Consider the following 17,526-nt stretch of genomic DNA (forward strand, 5'->3'; position numbering starts at 1 on the left):
GCAGTTTCTGACACACCGTGGTCCGTGCTCTGATTGACAGGTGGTTGCGTTGCATGAAGCAATAGCACCAAGAAGGCCCGCCAGCAAAATCATTTATTTTCATCTCTTTTGCAACTACCTGGGCATGGAGACGTAACTGTACGGTTGATAAGCCACGTCCAGCAGCACGCTGTTCAATGACCCATCTGTGGACTCGTTCCTCGAGCTCCGGCCATCTCGCTTTCAGCCCGCGGTTTGCCTTTTTTGATTTTTTCATAGAAGTAAGAGTTACCTCTGCTTTTCGCCAGTCCCTGACAAGTTTTTCACTCACTCCAAACTTTCTCTCTGCTGCTCGATTACCGTTTTCGGCTGCATACTTCATAATTTGCAGTTTAAAATCTGCAGTATAGCTTTTTCTTTTTGGTGGCATTTTTTCTGTGTTCTTTATGGTTTATGGTTTTTTCGGTGGTGCAGTGGCAGCGCTCAGTTGTCACAAGTGTGGACGGTGCCCTCTTGTGGTCATAGATGACATAGTGTATATTTTTCATATATAAGTCGCTTCTGAATATAGGTCGCATGGCCAGCCAAACTAGGAAAAAAAACGCGACTTATAGTCTGGAAAATACGGTAGAGGGAGCCCGCGTACCACAGTTTGAGAATCACTGCCCTAGTCTAGACGATCCTACGATCTCTGCACTTTGGTAGATCGTCTACACGCTCTAATCCTTCAAGATCTCTTTAAATGAAGTCGTCTCCAAAATCAATAATCAGCCTCAGAACTCTCAGGATCAAAGTGTCAACATCATCATCAATGGCGTCTTCTTCACTGTAGTTCTTCACAGGAAAGATGCAGTTCAGTGGAACACCCAGTGCTGAGCTGAAGTCCTTCATCTAAGATCGAAAGAAACAATAGTTGAGTTCATTCACAAGTTTTTAGCTCATGTTCTGAAACAGATTGTAAAGCTCAACATATCTGAGCTGAAATTATTAAACATTGATGTACCAGACTGGTGATACGAATGACAGGGATTCACCTTTTTCTCTATGTACTTGCTCTTGTAGACGTTCTTCAGATCCTTTTGAGTTTCACCACAGGCCTGATCAACTTTGGTGAGAACAGCCAGTTGGGGAATTCCTGCACATGCAGAAAGTTACTCTAAGTCTATATTTGTCAGGGAGCCTGATATTGTCTTTAGATCCCAACAAACATAAAACACTCAACACATGGAGGTTTTCGAGAAAAGAGGCTTTTTCAACCAACTTAAACAGTTCATTCATAGTGAAGTCCAAAAGTTCAGCTCCAACATGATCATATTCATGATCCTCACATCTGGAGATCTGGTGCTAATGATGCACAGCTATCAAATCAATTACAGCTCCTATGATTTGGATACTAAACTTGTCCATATTATTATTTCAGTTATAACTTGATTATCTGTAGCCTATAGTCTAGTAGGAAGAGGGGGGTATCATGCACCCCCCGGAAATATACTTCTAACCAGTGTTTCTAGATTGGAAAAAATGTGTAGAAAATGATGAGCTATGTTAAAAAGTTGTCAGAATGTCCCATGTATCATTTTTATGCAAATTAGTGCCGCCATTATCGAAATAACCTAATTTCACTATATCTCATTTCGATTCTTTATTGAACATGTCATAGGCTAATAAAAACAAAAACAAACCAAATAACAAAAATAAAAAGATTTTTAAAAAAATCATATAAGTGCATATCAAGTGCAAAAATCATATAAGTGCATATCTCAGCCAATATCATATCTCAGCCAATACTGCAGATATCTGAACAAATAAGGTGTCTAGACCCATGTTTTGGGGGTCAGAGATCACAATAAAACTATTCATAAAGGGATCACATGTCGGTGGCATGCTAGTAAGCAAACCTAACCCTTTTACCAATTACAAGACGCCAATATTGGAGATACCAAATAAAGTGTCTAGACAGAGGTTGTTGTGTGTTTAACCAAGGTTTATTTGGATCAAACATCATAATAGAACTCTTCTTGATGTGACCACTCTTCTCTTTCCCATGCCAGATAAACAGTCAAGTAAATGGTTCTCCACTATGCATCACTCATCATCGTTTTCACTGAAATCATCAGAGTTAAACTCATCCTCTCCTTCCTCTTTCTCCTCCTCTTCCTGTTCATGCTCTCAAGTGTCATGGGGATCAACCAGTGAAGTTGGTAGGATAGGACCACAGGACCACACCGGTTTCAACACTCCTTCATCAGTCTTCATCCATCCCTGCCCCTCATCATAGGGTTTTGGTTTTTCCAGAATAGGTTCATCAGCTCGCTAGTACAAGGCGACGCGGTAGTTCACACGTTGGGCATGTGGCTTCAGAGCAGAGTGGCATGGAGGAAGGCCAGCCAGGTCAACCTTAGACTTGCAAGTGAGTTTCTTGTCCTCCCCCACCATGTTGCATAGCAACTTGGCACGGACAACATCCACTGAAGACTCACAACTCTGTCCAGACATCAGACAGGTGAATTGCTCCAACTGCCTCAGCATCTCAGGCTTGACACTCTAGCAGTCACTGAGTTGTCTGAATACGTGAAACCTGGGATTCTTCTTCAATTGCCCCACCTTCCGGGGCGCCAAGTGGCGCGGTGGGTTAAGCAGGCGCCCCATATATTGAGGCTATAGTCCTCGTGCAGGCGGCCCCGGTTTGAATCGGACGGCCCTTTCCTGCGTGTCATTCCCCCTCTCTCTGCCTCCCTATTTCCTGTCTCTCTCAACTGTAGGCTACTGTCAAATAAAGGCATGAAAAAGCCAAAAAATATATACTTGGCAATGGTACAGTCTTCACTGAACACATAGAACCCAAGAAGAGTGGTGTGGTGGTCTTCTCCCAGGGATTCTGCAAGCTCAGAGATGTTGAGAAGCTTCCTGGATCTTCACACTGTAGGGGTCTGATGAAGTCAGCTTTAGCAGCCTTGCCCACAGCTTCTGCTCGTACTGTAACACGTCCATCTCAACATCAATTGGGGCAGGTGCACTGGAAGCCAGGCAGTAGTAGTATTGCAGAATCCCTGGGAGAAGACTACCGCACCACTCTTCTTGGGTTCTATGTGTTCAGTGGAGAAGACTGTACCAGTGCCATCAAAGGGAGAAGGAAGGTGGGGCCCTTGAAGAAGAATCCCCGATTTCACGTATTCAGTCAACTCAGTGACTGCTGGAGTGTCAAGCCTGAGGTGCTGAGGCAGTTGGAGCAATCCACCTGTCTGATGTCTGGACAGAGTTGTGAGTCTTCAGTGGATGTTGTCTGTGCCAAGTTGCTACGCAACATGGTGGGGGAGGACAAGAAACTCACTTGCAAGTCTAAGGTTGACCTGGTTCGCCTTCCTCCATGCCACTCTGCTCTGAAGCCACATGCCTGACGTGTGAACTACCGTGTCGCCTTGTACAAGCGAGCTGATGAACCTATTCTGGAAAAACCAAAACCCTATGATGAGGGGCAGGGATGGATGAAGACTGATGAAGGAGTGTTGAAACCGGTGTGGTCCTGTGGTCCTATCCTACCAACTTCACTGGTTGATCCCCATGACACTGGAGAGCATGAACAGGAAGAGGAGGAGAAAGAGGAAGAAGATGATGAGTTTAACTCTGATGATTTCAGTGAAAACGATGATGAGTGATGCATAGTGGAGAACCATTTACTTGACTGTTTATCTGGCATGGGAAAGAGAAGAGTGGTCACATCAAGAAGAGTTCTATTATGATGTTTGATCCAAATAAACCTTGGTTAAACACACAACAACCTCTGTCTAGACACCTTATTTGGTATCTCCAATATTGGCGTCTTGTAATTGGTAAAAGGGTTAGGTTTGCTTACTAGCATGCCACCGACATGTGATCCCTTTATGAATAGTTTTATTATGATCTCTGACCCCCAAAACATGGGTCTAGACACCTTATTTGTTCAGATATCTGCAATATTGGCTGAGATATAGTGAAATTAGGTTTTTTCGATAATGGCGGCACTAATTTGCATAAAAATGATACATGGGACATTCTGACAACTTTTTAACATAGCTCATCATTTTCTACACATTTTTTCCAATCTAGAAACACTGGTTAGAAGTATATTTCCAGGGGATACATGATACCCCCCTCTTCGTACTAGACTAGTAGTGTTGTACTCTGGTCTCTGAAACACCCCTGATCTCTGCTCTTACCCAAGTTGCTGGCTGCCTCGCTGATCTCCTTCATCTTCTGCAGAGTTGAGGCATTGATGTATGCTGAGTTTGCAGAATGGACACAAACCAGAACATGCACTTTTTCATCTGGAGAAGGTGAAGGGTTGTAGTAGTGATCACCACTGGACAATGGAGACGAGGGATTGAACTGAAAAATAATGTGAAAATCCAGATAAATGAGACATGAACTTAATACAGTCTGTACTATGAAGAAAAAGTTTCTGTTGTGACCTCATCAGCAGCTGATTTACATAAATGTCTGTAGTGATGTCACACATTATCTCTGACTGAAGTCTTTTTAGTCACTGTTCAGGGAGCAGGAACACTGACCACAGTGGAGTTGAACTTTAACCTGGTGCCGGCTGATGTGATGAACACATAATATTATCCATCTTCTCCCGACATATAGGGCCAAAGTAAAGCAAGAGATGCCCGCTGTCAAGGACATTCAGGTGTGGGACGCAAGGAGTGAAGAGATGCTGCAGGACTGTTTTGATGATACAGACTGGCAAATGTTTTTTTAATGCTGCAGTGGCACTGATGAACTGACAGAGACTATAACTGAGTATATTAAATTTTGTGGGACTAACGTCACTTTTAAGAAAACCATTAGAGTATATCCAAATACTAAAAGAGAGGCTTCGGCAGAGATGCGACAGTGTATTAATGAAAGGAGGGCTGCCTTTATTAGTGGAGATCTGGACACAGTTAAGTTAAAGAGGAAAGAGTTAAACTCTATTTTAACGAAGAACAGAATTAAATTTAAAGAAAAAGTGGAGAGTCAGTTCTGCTCTGGTAATATAAGAGAAGCTTGGAATGGACTCAACACTATGATGGGAAAGGAAAGTAAAAAACATAAACAAGATGACCTATTGAATAAAGGCACCTTTTTAAATTATCTGAATCTTTTTTATGCCAGATTTGATAATTCCTCTTGCTCTACTTCTAATGATAATGACAATTTTGATATTTTTTCCAATACAACGGACCACTCTGCATTAACACTGACAGAGGCAGAGGTTGCTGCAAGCTTAGCAAGAATTAAACCAAATAAAGCATATGGGCCTGATGGGTTAAAGGGACGGGTGATTAAATCCTGTAGGTTTCAGCTCACAGGAGTTTTTACAAAATGATTTCAGCTCTTATTAAATGCACATTCTGTTCCGAAAATATGGAAACTCTCAGATATTATTCCTGTTCCCAAGAAACCCAGAGCAGTAGAGTTGAATGATTTTAGACCAGTTGCCCTAACCAGTATCCTGAGCAAATGTATGGAGAGGGTTATAGTTAATCATCTTTCAACATCTCTCAGCCAATCGTATGACTCATTTCAGTTTGCTTATAGGAGGGGTAGGGGTACTGAGGATGCAACGCTGACACTAATGAATGCATTAACAAACCACCTTCAAAAGCCTTAGAGCTATGCTAGACTTTTATTTATAGATGTTAGCTCAGCTTTTAACTGTATGCAGAAAATGATTTTGACTCAAAGGCTTTGTAATATTAACACCAACAGTCATATCATTGAGTGGATTAAAGATTTTCTGACTGATCGGCCACAGAGAGTGAGATGTGGGGGTGTCATATCCAGGGGTGGAAAGAGTACCAAAAAAATCTACTCAAGTAAAAGTACAGTTACCTTGATGAAATTTTACTCAAGTAAAAGTAAAAGTACTGGTGTAAAAATCTACTCAAGTAAAAGTAAAAAGTAGTTCATTTAAAATGTACTCAGAGTAAAAGTTACTTAGTTACTTTTTTATTTTTTTTGGGGGGGGGGGGTGGGGGGGTATAATGGCCAGAGATTGGCCTAACATTCTCCGTGCATGTCTCTGTCAATGTGTCCCTTCTCCATGGATACACTGGTCTCCATCATCTTTTAGCTCCTGTGGCACCAACTTGATTCTGACCTTCTGACACTGCAGTTGTCCAGAGCCAATCAGATGGACAGTTACAGTTACTGGCACTAAGGTTGTCACGATCATGATCATGATACTAACATTTTCAACTCAATATCGATATTAAGGAAAATATTCGATACTTAATACCATTTTCAATACGGATAAAAAAAGAAAAGAAAAATCTCTCTCTCCCTCTTTCACTCACACACACCTGTTTTTTTTTACTGTCTTTCCTGTCTGCTCTCAAGGAGGGGGAGGGGGGGGGGGGTTTACTGTAGGTTCTCTCTCTCTTGCCTCTTTACTGTAACTGCTCTGAAGCAGTGGGCTGCTTGTCTGTTCCTCTGAGCATGGCCATGGGTCTGACTGGGCTCCTACATTTAACTCAACGGACCGCCGGTCCGGCCTTCAGCCCCGGTGTGTCTGGCACGGTCACCATAAACGTAGCCGAATAGATGGACATGCCTGATAACGTTGTCTTTAATCATTAACGTCAGCTTTTAACCGCTAGCTGTGGCTAATGGCTAATATAAGACGACAACATAGCGACGAGCCCTGTTATGCACTAACTCACGTAGCGGTGAGGGGGAAAGAGGTGTGTAGGCCTACCTACCTGCTGCTGTGTGCGTCTGTGAAGGGGGAGAAATCGAGGCGGCAGCGGCGTAGCTACTTTTGACAACCCACACAGAGTTATATATTTTTTACTTTGTAACTTAAGCTATTTAAAATGTAACTAAGTAAATTTCTTCCAACAATATGTACTCAAGTAAAAGTAAAAGTACTGATTTTTAAAATTACTCAAAAAAGTACAAGTACACAAAAAAGCTACTTAATTACAGTAACTTGAGTAAATGTAACTAGTTACTTTCCACCCCTGGTCATATCTGACACTGTTACTTTGAACACAGGCGCACCGCAGGGATGTGTTCTTTTGCCTGTTCTGTTTTCATTGTAGGTACACTAATGAAATGCAAATTAAAAATCCCTTCTGTCAACTGTATAAATATGCTGATGATATGGTGTTACTGGGTCTCATGAAGTTGGGGGATACAACCAGCCAGACAATGTATTTTGATCACACCACTGAGCTCACTGGCTGGTGCAGGGACAGCTGCCTTTTCATTAACACATCTAAAACCAAGGAGCTGGTTATTGTTGGTCACCAGAGAATCGATGTAGATCTTCCACCTGCAATGATTGATAATCAGCAGGTTGAAGTAGTGCAGGAGTTTAAATATTTAGGAACTTTTTTTGACTGCAATTTGAGCTTTACTTTTAACACTGAATATATTTCTAAAAAGGCAATGCAGCGCTTGCACCTTATTAGAAAATTGAACTCTTTTTATGTGAGTAAGAATGTTTTAGATTTGGTCTATCAGGGTCTTGTAGAAAGCGTGTTGTGCTACAATATATGTGGTATGGTCACCTGGGGGTTAAAAACAGAGCCAAACTGGCAGAAATGATAAAAATGGCCAGTAGAATCATAGGGAGGGAACAGAAACAGCTGGGATGTATTTATGACGATAGAGTCGAACAGAAGGCATATAGGATTTTAGCAGATCCCAGTCACCCCCTGGCCAATGAATTTCAAAAACTCCCCTCAGGAAGGCGCTATAGAGCTGCCAAAACTACGAAAAATATTTATAAAGAATCATTCATACCGCATGCAATCACAATATTAAATTCATAAATGCATTTCAGGACACTCTGGAGCTATGTATATCACCTTTTTACTCTTTTATTCTTTTCCTATGCTATTTATTGTGTGTTATTGTATTGTATTTTATGTGGTCTTATGCGTACTGTAAGTGGTGAAGCCAAAGACAAATTTCCACATTGTGGACAATAAAGATATTGAATTGAATTGAATTGAACCAATAGAAACATCTGAAAGTGAAGCTCAGCTCCAGCTGACAGGAGAAGCTGTAGATGACGTTTTCTACTCTGCTACTGTTACGGCCCCCAGCCGATAGTCTTTGCCATTTAGGCTTGAGTTAGCGCTCCTGTTTTCCCCTGCACTATCTCTGCTTGTTCTACAGGTCCCGCCTCCTGCCGTCAGCCATTGGTCCTCCGCAGCTGCAGCCGATGATTCAGACTAGAGCACTGTAACTGTGCGTTCACACCAAAAGCGACCGGAGCGACCACGGCGACCAGCTGCCATTCATTTTCAATGTACACTGGCGACGAGGAGTGACGCGATGGGAGCGACGCGAGCGACGCGATGGGAGCGACGCGAGCGATGAAAGTTGGGAGAGATTGAACTTAATGCAAATGAGCAGCGGCGCGACCACGGCGACAGCCAATAGCGGACTGGGATTCTCACAGTCGGAGAAATTGAGAGAGCCTGAATGGACACATCTGCAGCACAGCTTGAAAGTCCCGCCCCTTTGGTCGCTTGGTGCAAGGGCCTGCTAGAGCTGACAAGCGACGCGATAGGAGCGGCCAGAGCGACTACAGGCGATTTAATCGCTTTCGGTGTGAACGCACAGTAAAAGAGAGTAAGGACACCACCATTGACTCCCGTGGTAAGGGTTTAAGGGTTTAAGGGTTTAAGGGTCTAAGGGTTTAAGGGTTTAAGGGTTTAAGGGTTTTGCGCCCCTAGTGGCAGGATATGGGTATTGCAAAAGCGCCCAGAAAACTCATTCACTCCAATGTATGTGTGTTGCCCACTTGCTTGTAAATTGATGAAAACGGCCGTGTTTTTGTTTTTAGGTGTCTTGGTCATATCAAATTATACTTAGAATTAGTTTATTACAAAATGTAGATTGAAACATTAATGTAGACAACTGTTTTTTTGTGTGTTTTTTTACTGGCCTATGTGTTAATGTTTATCTGTAAAGGATCCTCAATGATGCTATTAAAGGGATAGTTCGGGTCTTTTGATATGAATCTATATGGCATCCCCATCTCCCTGTCCCTCCTCTCTCTCTCTCTGTCTGCTCGTTTTAACACCATCTGACGAGGTTCAGCATCACATCAGGTTCATAAAGCTCTCCCTTTAGCTCTGTGCTAAAACAAGGGATGGCTTCATCACTTGTGTCATAATCAGATATGTTTATGTGAACTATCCGAGCAGTAAACTCAGTGAAACAGCTGATGGAAACACACAGCCGTCTACAGGCGGCAGCGCGTAGTGATACGGAGGGAGAGAAAATAGCGCCAAGCGATTGCGAGGTCAGACTTTTTCATGGACAACGGTTTTGTGATGCAAATGTATCACTCTTTTGAACGCATATTGTTTTGAGAAGAAAAACGCTTTATTTTCGTGACCCCAGCCAACTAGCCGGACTACATTCGTCAGCACCGAAACCAGACCGGAACTCCGCTCACGGGACGCAGTACGGGGAAAGTCGCTGTCACAGCACGTAACTGGTGATGGGGATGCCATATAGATTCATATCAAAAGACCCGAACTATCCCTTTAACGTGGGTGATCTATAAATGTCCTTAAATTATTGAAAATACCACTTGCTCATTCACCAACAATGCAGAGATGTCAGTTCTTGGACGCTTTTGCAAAACCCATATTCCTCCACCAGGAGGCAAGGCAAGGCAATTTTATTTGTATAGCCCGCTTTTACAAACAGTTTGTCTCAAAGGGCTTTACATGGCATCATAACAACATCCTCTGTCCTTAGACCCTCACATCCACTGAGGAAAAACTCCATGGAAAACCCTTTTAACAGGGAAAACCAGGAGAAAGCTCAGGGTGAGCAACAGGCGCTTCCATTAGACCAATGCATGTCGTTACTCTCTTATTCCAGTGCTCTAATTCTGACGAGCTAGCAAGGAGCGGCTCGTATGAAATAGCCGTGCTCTTCAGCCTGCATTGGGAAGGGCTGTCACTGTGCAGTGTGGTTGTCCTCCCTGTTTGCTGTTGAGCTGTTGTTCTGTGCTGTGATTTGAGCTGTGTTCTGTGTACTTAGAGTAGTGGCTCTTGTGATTCTGTGTGTGTTACCTATTGAAACTAAACCTGTGATATTGTGAGCTACTTCTAGTACCCTTTGTTATCTTTTTTGTTAGTTGTTAGGAAGCAGTAGGGGTGCAACCGCCATTCATGTTGATCCCCCTTTTCTCCTGTTTTCTGTTAGGTTAGGAAGTCAGGCATAAGTATTGTAATTTTATTTTTTATTTTTTTCCTCTCAGGGCAAGTTAGTGGCTGGTTGAGAAGATTGTTTCTTTTGTTTCTTGTTTTGGCCTTGGTTCACCCCGAAGAGACGCTTCAGTTTGTGTTCTGTTTTATTTCATTTTGACTGTGTTTTGGCTGTGTCCACAACGTTGCACAATACACTGAAGCTGTGGACAATAAATTACAGCTTTTCTGATACTGAACCCTCGTTCTCTGTATCATTTATGTTATGTCCCTGTTCCCCTAGAGGGCGAAACAGCTACCTTTGATAATGATCATTATCATCTGAACTCATTGAGTCTGTGTATTAATATCTTCACTGTCACACTGTAATTCTCACTGTTCATGCAGCAGGATAAAAGAGGAACTGCAACATGATCAGGCTGAGACACAGGACAGGAGTGAAAGGACCTGAAATATTTCTGGACATATTTAAAATAAAATAATGGAATCAAATCATTTCATATTAATGCAACAATTAATTAATAATAATAATAAAAAATCTACAGAGAGCAATTACCAGAATTGAATTATCATTTTTTAATCAATAATTTTTCATCAGTCATTTCCTCACATAAGTAAGATGAAATATTAAACTTTATGATTTTTCTTTATTTTTGTACGAAGGAGTATTAGGGCCAGCCAAAAAAAAAAAAAAAAAATCCGATGCATAGGAAAAAAGCAAGCAAAAAAAAAAAATCTGGCACAAGAGAAAAAAAAAAGTAAGGTGAAAAAAAATAATAATCCGACACAAGAAGAAAAAAAAGCCTGGCAAAAAAAAAACAACAACTGCTGGCTTGACCAGGTACCACAACAAAGCGACAAGCGACTGACTGCTCCATGACAGCAGCAGAGTGACAGACAGGCTCTTGTAGTAGTATTTGTAAATACTACAAATACTACAGGAGAGGAGATAGGCCTATCCTGTATAGTATTTGTATTTGTAAGTACTACAGGAGGAGGCAGAGACCTGGATCGTGGTGGTCTAGTCACGGAGGGGTCTCCAGTCACGTTTAGTCACGCTAAACGTTAGCTCATATAACGTCTCTGTGTAACTTATAAATGATTGTTTGTGTGTGTGTTTGTTTTGGGGGGGGGGCAGCCATAGATATGGGGGGCAGCAATGAAGAACATGCATTGCTGATTGCTGTACGTTAGCAGCAGGGGTTGGACGCGGAAGTGATTCGTGTGCCGATCATGGATGTATTATATCGATTCTGAAGTCGGCCTACCGCTTAAGTTTTCTTGTTTTCATTGTCATACTCCGGCATTGAGTCAAAGTGAATTGGCACTTTTATGGCGCTGCAGAGTGTGGCAGCCTGTCTGTCACTCTGCTGCTGTCATGGAGCCCACAGTCGCTTGTCGCTTTGTTGTGGTCAAGCTTCTGCAGTTTTTTTTTGCCTGACCTTTTTTCTTTTTTTTCCTTGTGCCGGATTTTTTTTTTTTTTTTACCTGACTTTTTTTTTTTGCCTGACCTTTTTTTTTTTTTTTTTACCTGACTTTTTTTTTTTTCTTGTGCTGGATTTTTTTTTTTTGCTTACTTTTTTCCCTTGCACTGGATTTTTTTTGGGGGGCTGGCCCTAATACTCCTTCGTAATTTTTGTATATATTTACCGGTATATACTGTATAATTTTTGCTTTATTTTGGAATTCACTTCATATTCTCTGTTCTTTACTGTGGGAGTAACTTCTGGACCTCAGTTAAACTTCAGTCATGGCTACGGCCCCATTAATTAGAGAAGTCTTAATACTTAGATAAATAAAGTCTTAGATTACAATGAAATATTGACTAAAATGTTGTTGTTTTACTGAACATAGGTAGTAGTGTGACAGTTGTACCTTGTAACCCTCCTTCACGTGTCCCTCCATGGCCAGTTTGATGTCTTCTGGCCTGACTCCTCTTCCAGTGTTCTCCTCCAGACCCATGACATCATTGAAAACAATAGGGTAGAATGTTCTGCCTTCTTTCTTGATTTTATGAGTTTTATACTGAAAGACACATGAATAAAATGTGAAAGATTAGTGATAATGGTCTTATTTTAAGTTTTTATCATGGTCCTGTTGCTTCCTCAAAAACAATTGATCTTTTCTACTGAAATTAGTGGATATACACAGGTTTTAAAAGGGTGATCCTGCTAATAAAAGCTGAATGACCGCTCTGCCACTGGAGTTTTTCTTTCTGTTCAGGCCTGACACAAACATGTGATGTTAAGAAGTTTGTGATATTTTTAAGTATGTAGAAGTAGCCTTACATATTATTTTGAGAGTGATGTTGTTTAGTTTTGGTTTTACTTGTTATTAAACTGAGCGATGCAGTAACTTGAGGAGGTGTTAATGCAAACTGATCCAGGTACTGTCTGAATGTCTATGATACTTCTCCTCGTGTGTGGTGAAAAAAGAACAAAATGAAGGAAACAAGTACCTTTTTAGTAAAACTCTCCATTGAGACCAGAGCATTGGCTTCAGCTGAATGGGTCATTCTCCTCCTTAAGGTGTTGCTGATAGAGTTGATGAAGCTGGACTTTCCACCACCAACTGGTCCATAGAGCAAAACTCTGAGATGTTTGATCCCATCGCCTTTTGTTTGATAAACCTTAGCATAATCCAGATTCTCTTGGTTGTTTCTGTTAAAAAAATAGAGAACAAACAGTTTTATTGTGATGCAATGTTCAGAAACACAGAGTACAGCTGGGGCTGATGGGAAATAGTCATTAGTTGTACAGGTTTCTGATCAGAGGCTGAAGCACTGACATGACAATGACCTGATGATGGCGCTAGAGGAAACATCAGAGGTCACTGCAGTTACTACAGATCATCCTGAGGGGAACATGAATGTCTCAACCACATTTCATCACAATCCAACAAATACATGAGATATTTGGTTCAGTGTTGATGAGCAGAGAAACACAACAAAACTACGGTGTCACCATGTGGACAATTTACATTTACTCACCCCCAGGATACTTTCCTCCAATGATCTCTAAAGGCTGAAAAGAAAACAAGATCAGAGTTATTTGGTGTCACTCAGGAGTGAGGAGAGGAGAGGAGAGGAGATTTTTTTGATTTTTAAAACCAAACTTTTATTATCAGTCCATACTTTGTCACACAACTCTATCAAATTCAATCACAAAATTCCGACAGAGAAAACTAGGACATGATCAACAGAGCAAATGATGGCAACAGAAAAGACTCTAAACTTCAGGACCAGTGAGTCCTCCTGGACCGAACACAAAACTCCATACGACGTATGACGTATGACGAATGACGAAAAGCCAAAAATGGCGTACACCCAAAATATTTACACCCTTTTCAGATCTATCAAACTGTGCGTACGCACAACTGCCCGCAATTTCCCTTGATAAATCACACCGGACCTGAGAAAAGCGTGGATGAGAACACGCCTCATACCCAGCCCCCTAAACGGCCCCACACAACCATATGGTCAATGAAAATCAGCACGTGCATATTAAGTAGCCATGTGCACTCTGGAAACGTGTGGAATGACGTCAGTGGAAGACGGTGAAGACAACAGATGGACGGAGAGCGGAGAAAGAAGCGGAATTTCTCTGAAAGCGAGATACATGGTAACGTGACGGCAATATCAGTCAGAAACATCATCTTGCATTGAAAGGCTACAATAAAAACAAAAAACTCCCAAATCTAAATGAAACAGAGCAGAAAGAAGAATAATTTTAGATTATGTCACAAATAATTTAAAGCAGGTTTTCCACTAAAGGTAAAGGTAAAGGTACTTTATTTGTCACATATACAGCTAGTACAAAATTCTTTCTCTGCATTTAACCCATCCCTGAGGAGCAGTGGGCAGCCGCGGTGCAGCGCCCGGGGACCAACTCCAGATTATGAGCCAGTGCCTTTGGTCAGGGGCTCTACCAGTTACTATTACTCTGAAACATTCTAAAACATTGAAGTCCACCAGTCTGTGACTTTTCCTGAAATGATGTTGGGCAGCACCCCCTTTTGTTAATTGTAACCACCACCTTCGTTCATTGGACGAACAGAGAATTCACCGATTTGCGCCGACATTATTGGGCTTGCTGCGCTCTGTGTGTCCAGTCTGGCTACTTCACACACGCACGTCGCAGAAATTATTTTCCAGACTGGACAGACTGGGTTGTGGAAGAGGCGTAGCCTACATGCAGGGGCAAGGCAAGGCAAGGCAATTTTATTTGTATAGCCCGTTTTTACCACCAGTTTGTCTCATAGGGCTTTACATCCCATCATAACAACATCCTCTGTCCTTAGACCCTCACATCCACTGAGGAAAAACTCCATGGAAAACCCTTTTAACAGGGAAAACCAGGAGAAAGCTCAGGGTGAGCAACAGAGGAGGGATCATCACCCAGGACGGACAGACGTGCAATAGATGTTGTTACAGACAAGGAAACAAAAAGAAAATATCAATATGATATCCAAAGAAAACTAAATTTGTTTTATAAAGCCAGTATTGAGGAGCAAACTAGTGTAAATGCACAGGGGAAAAAACAGAGTCGCTGTGCTTTTAGTCAGCATGTGTGCGGGGGGGGGGGGTGGGTAGTGGTGGTGATGGTCATCATCATTACTTCAAACACTGTGTAGGCTACTCCGCGCTCCTCTCTCCCTCTCACACTGCAGTTCTCTGACTCTGCAGCGGCGTCGCCAATTCCCCCTGTTCCTCAAAAAGTGTGTAAATCACGGTACGCCAGGGTCAGACTGGTCGTAAATTTCTGCACTTTCTCCCAACAGGTTTTGGTTTGATAGATCCCAAATTAGGCGGAGAAAAGTGCGTACGCACAAAACGGAGGAAAAAGGGTGTAAAAAAATGTGTATCCACAATGATAAATGAGGCCCCAGGTCTTCACAAAACCCTCTATCTGGTCAGTCAGCCTGTAGAAGCTGAACTCCCCCCTCAGCCGAGCTGCCAGCATCCCCGTTACCATAGCCACCACCTCCTGTGACCCCTGACCCCTCACCCAAGTGAAGTGCTCCCCTAACCCCTGAACCCAGCCCTGCAGCAGCCTGAACAGAGGCTCCAGTCTGGGACACTGGACAAACAGATGTTGTAATGTCTCAGTCTCTGAGCAGAAGGAGCAGCTGACCCCCGTGCTAGGATCAAGGTGTGCCAGATACCTGTTTGTAGCTATGGCCCCATGTACAATCCTCCACTGGAGGTCGCCCGTCCGTTTTTCAACGGGGGGTTTGTACAGGGACCGCCAACAACCTCCTGGAGAAGAGCCCCTGCCAAAAAACTCAGTCCACCTCGACACCTTCAGCTCGGCCAGAGAGCGCAGGCCTGCCACCTTCAGGACGATGTTGTACGCCTCCTTTCTCCCCAGAGACTCCAGGTCTCCCAGCTGTGGGGTCTTTAGAGACAGCAGGAGGTCCTCCTCCTCACGCCACTGGCCAACCGCAGGAGAAACCATCAGGGCAGGAAACACATATTCATGCTGCTCATCCCACTGGTCCAGAACAGTCCGGTCCTTCACAAACCCCCTAAGAACCTCCGGCAGGGACCCACAGACCTCTGCCACCAGCCTGTGCATCACTCTGCTGGACCTGATGCTGAGTTGCTCTGCCAAGTGAGGGATGGAGGTCCTTAGGAGGTGACCCAGCTTCAGGCAGCCGGAGAGGAGAGGAGAGGAGGGGAAAAAAGGGGGGGGAGAGGAGAGGAGAGGAGAGGCGAGGAGAGGAGAAGCCTCACTCCGTTGGAAAAACACGTCTGGCGACAATGTCGACACTGGAATTCATTGTCGACTATTTCTATTATCGATTTTTGTCGACAATGTTGACGAATCGTTGCAGCCCTATTCGGGGTGAGCAGGAAAATCATGTCAACATTCCATGACACAGTGCTAGAAAGCCTCATCAGATATTGCATGGCAGCATGGTTTGGGTCTCTCTCTGTCCAGCTCAAAACTAGGATTGTACAAATTGTGAATACAGAATACAAACACTCCAGACTATCTTTGAGAAGAAAGTACTAAGACTGGCTCAGGGAGTGATGTCAGATCCATCACAGATTCTGTTCCCAGAGTACAAGATGTTACCAATGGATAGTAAACATGGATTAGAGAAGCCCTACTTCATTGTTAGCAAGCATGTGTCACAGAACTAGATCACACAGAAACAATAACCTTGTGTAATGGGGGGTACACACTACAGGATTCTTCAAACCTTCACAGATTAGGAGACCACACACTTGATGATAACAAAAGACAGATCGCACAAGATCTCTCTCTCTTCTGATCTTATAGTGTGTGGTGTTCACTACGGAGCACACCACACACTATAAAGCCAGGAACACACCGCCACGACGCTTCCCGACGCGTCCCGAGTAGGGATGGGTATCGAAAACCGGTTCCTCTTCGGAACCGGTTCCAACTTGGATCAATTCTTGGAATCGTGTGCGTGTCTGCTTTAACGATTCCCTTATCGATTCCGTTTGGTTCAGAAACCCGCGCATTAATTGATTAATGACGTTACGTGACGTTACGTTAAAATCAATCTTCATTATAAATGAGGGTGCTTAGTGTTTATATCCACGTGTCACCGTTTGTTCTCCCAAAATAAAGTTAGTGAGGTGTCTGTGTGGAGCGGAGCTGCTGACAGATGCAGCTGACAGTGACGTTTCCTCATCACTAACCTGTGAGCCAGAGCCACCCTCCGGTCCTCCCTCCCTCACGTCGTGAGGACAGGTCAACATCTCCTGAACAGGCTACATGTCTATTCTTTGTGTTTTTCTCTCTTCATTTCCAACCACCTCGTTTCAGGTTTTGCTAGTAGCCACGTGAAACGGTGCGCCGTGTGTCTTTTCTCTTGCGCGCTCTCTCTCTTTCGCTCGCTCACTCGCTCCGCATAAAAACGAACGTTATGAAAACAATAACTAGTGAGAAGATACAGATGCATAAAAACTATGTAATGGAAACATTGTTAAATTCCTCCTGTGAGCACAGCTGGCCCACAGCCACAGTGGTCTAGTGTTAACCTGTCCAGGCAGGTCGGTCCTGTCAACTTTTTTAATGTCAGAGCCATTAATGCAGTGTTTTCAACCTTGGGGTTGGGACCCCATGTGGGGTCGCCTGGAATTCAAATGGGATCGCCTTAAATGTCTAGTAATTGATTAATTTTTTTTTTTAACTAATTATTTTTCACAATCTTAAACAACTATATTCTTTATACATTCACTTTCTTGAATATAAATCAAGATCAAATAAAATGCAGCATATACAAATATCTGAGCTTGCTCATCTTGAATGAGGGTCACCAGAAATTTGTGATGTCAAAAGGGGTCATGAGCCAAAAAAGGTTG

General features: G+C 42.9%; 1 protein-coding gene across 1 annotated transcript; it reads right to left on the reverse strand.

The window, feature by feature from the left end:
* Nucleotides 1–712: 712 nt before the first annotated feature.
* Nucleotides 713–15,760, reverse strand: LOC146960045 (interferon-induced protein 44-like). The gene is made up of 7 exons (XM_085772643.1): nt 15,155–15,760; nt 13,185–13,207; nt 12,643–12,844; nt 12,060–12,209; nt 4,176–4,344; nt 1,014–1,114; nt 713–870 (listed from the first exon to the last, which is right to left on the reverse strand). Exons 1-7 carry the CDS (start codon nt 15,758–15,760, stop codon nt 718–720), a joined length of 1,404 nt encoding a protein of 467 aa, XP_085628769.1. The 3' UTR covers nt 713–717.
* Nucleotides 15,761–17,526: the final 1,766 nt, after the last annotated feature.

This window comes from Trachurus japonicus, unplaced genomic scaffold, assembly GCF_045865225.1.
Source record: "Trachurus japonicus isolate A0001 unplaced genomic scaffold, Traja_1.0 AP030749.1".
Classification (NCBI taxonomy): Eukaryota; Metazoa; Chordata; class Actinopteri; order Carangiformes; family Carangidae; genus Trachurus; species Trachurus japonicus.

Coding starts and splice junctions, on each gene's coding strand:
- LOC146960045 (XM_085772643.1), bottom strand. CDS start 15,760: ATGCACAGGCTGGTGGCAGAGGTCTGTGGGTCCCTGCCGGAGGTTCTT. Junction 4,345..12,059: donor ACGTGAAGGAGGGTTACAAG/GTACAACTGTCA, acceptor ATTATTTTTCAG/TTCAATCCCTCGTCTCCATT. Junction 871..1,013: donor GCAAGTACATAGAGAAAAAG/GTGAATCCCTGT, acceptor TTTCGATCTTAG/ATGAAGGACTTCAGCTCAGC.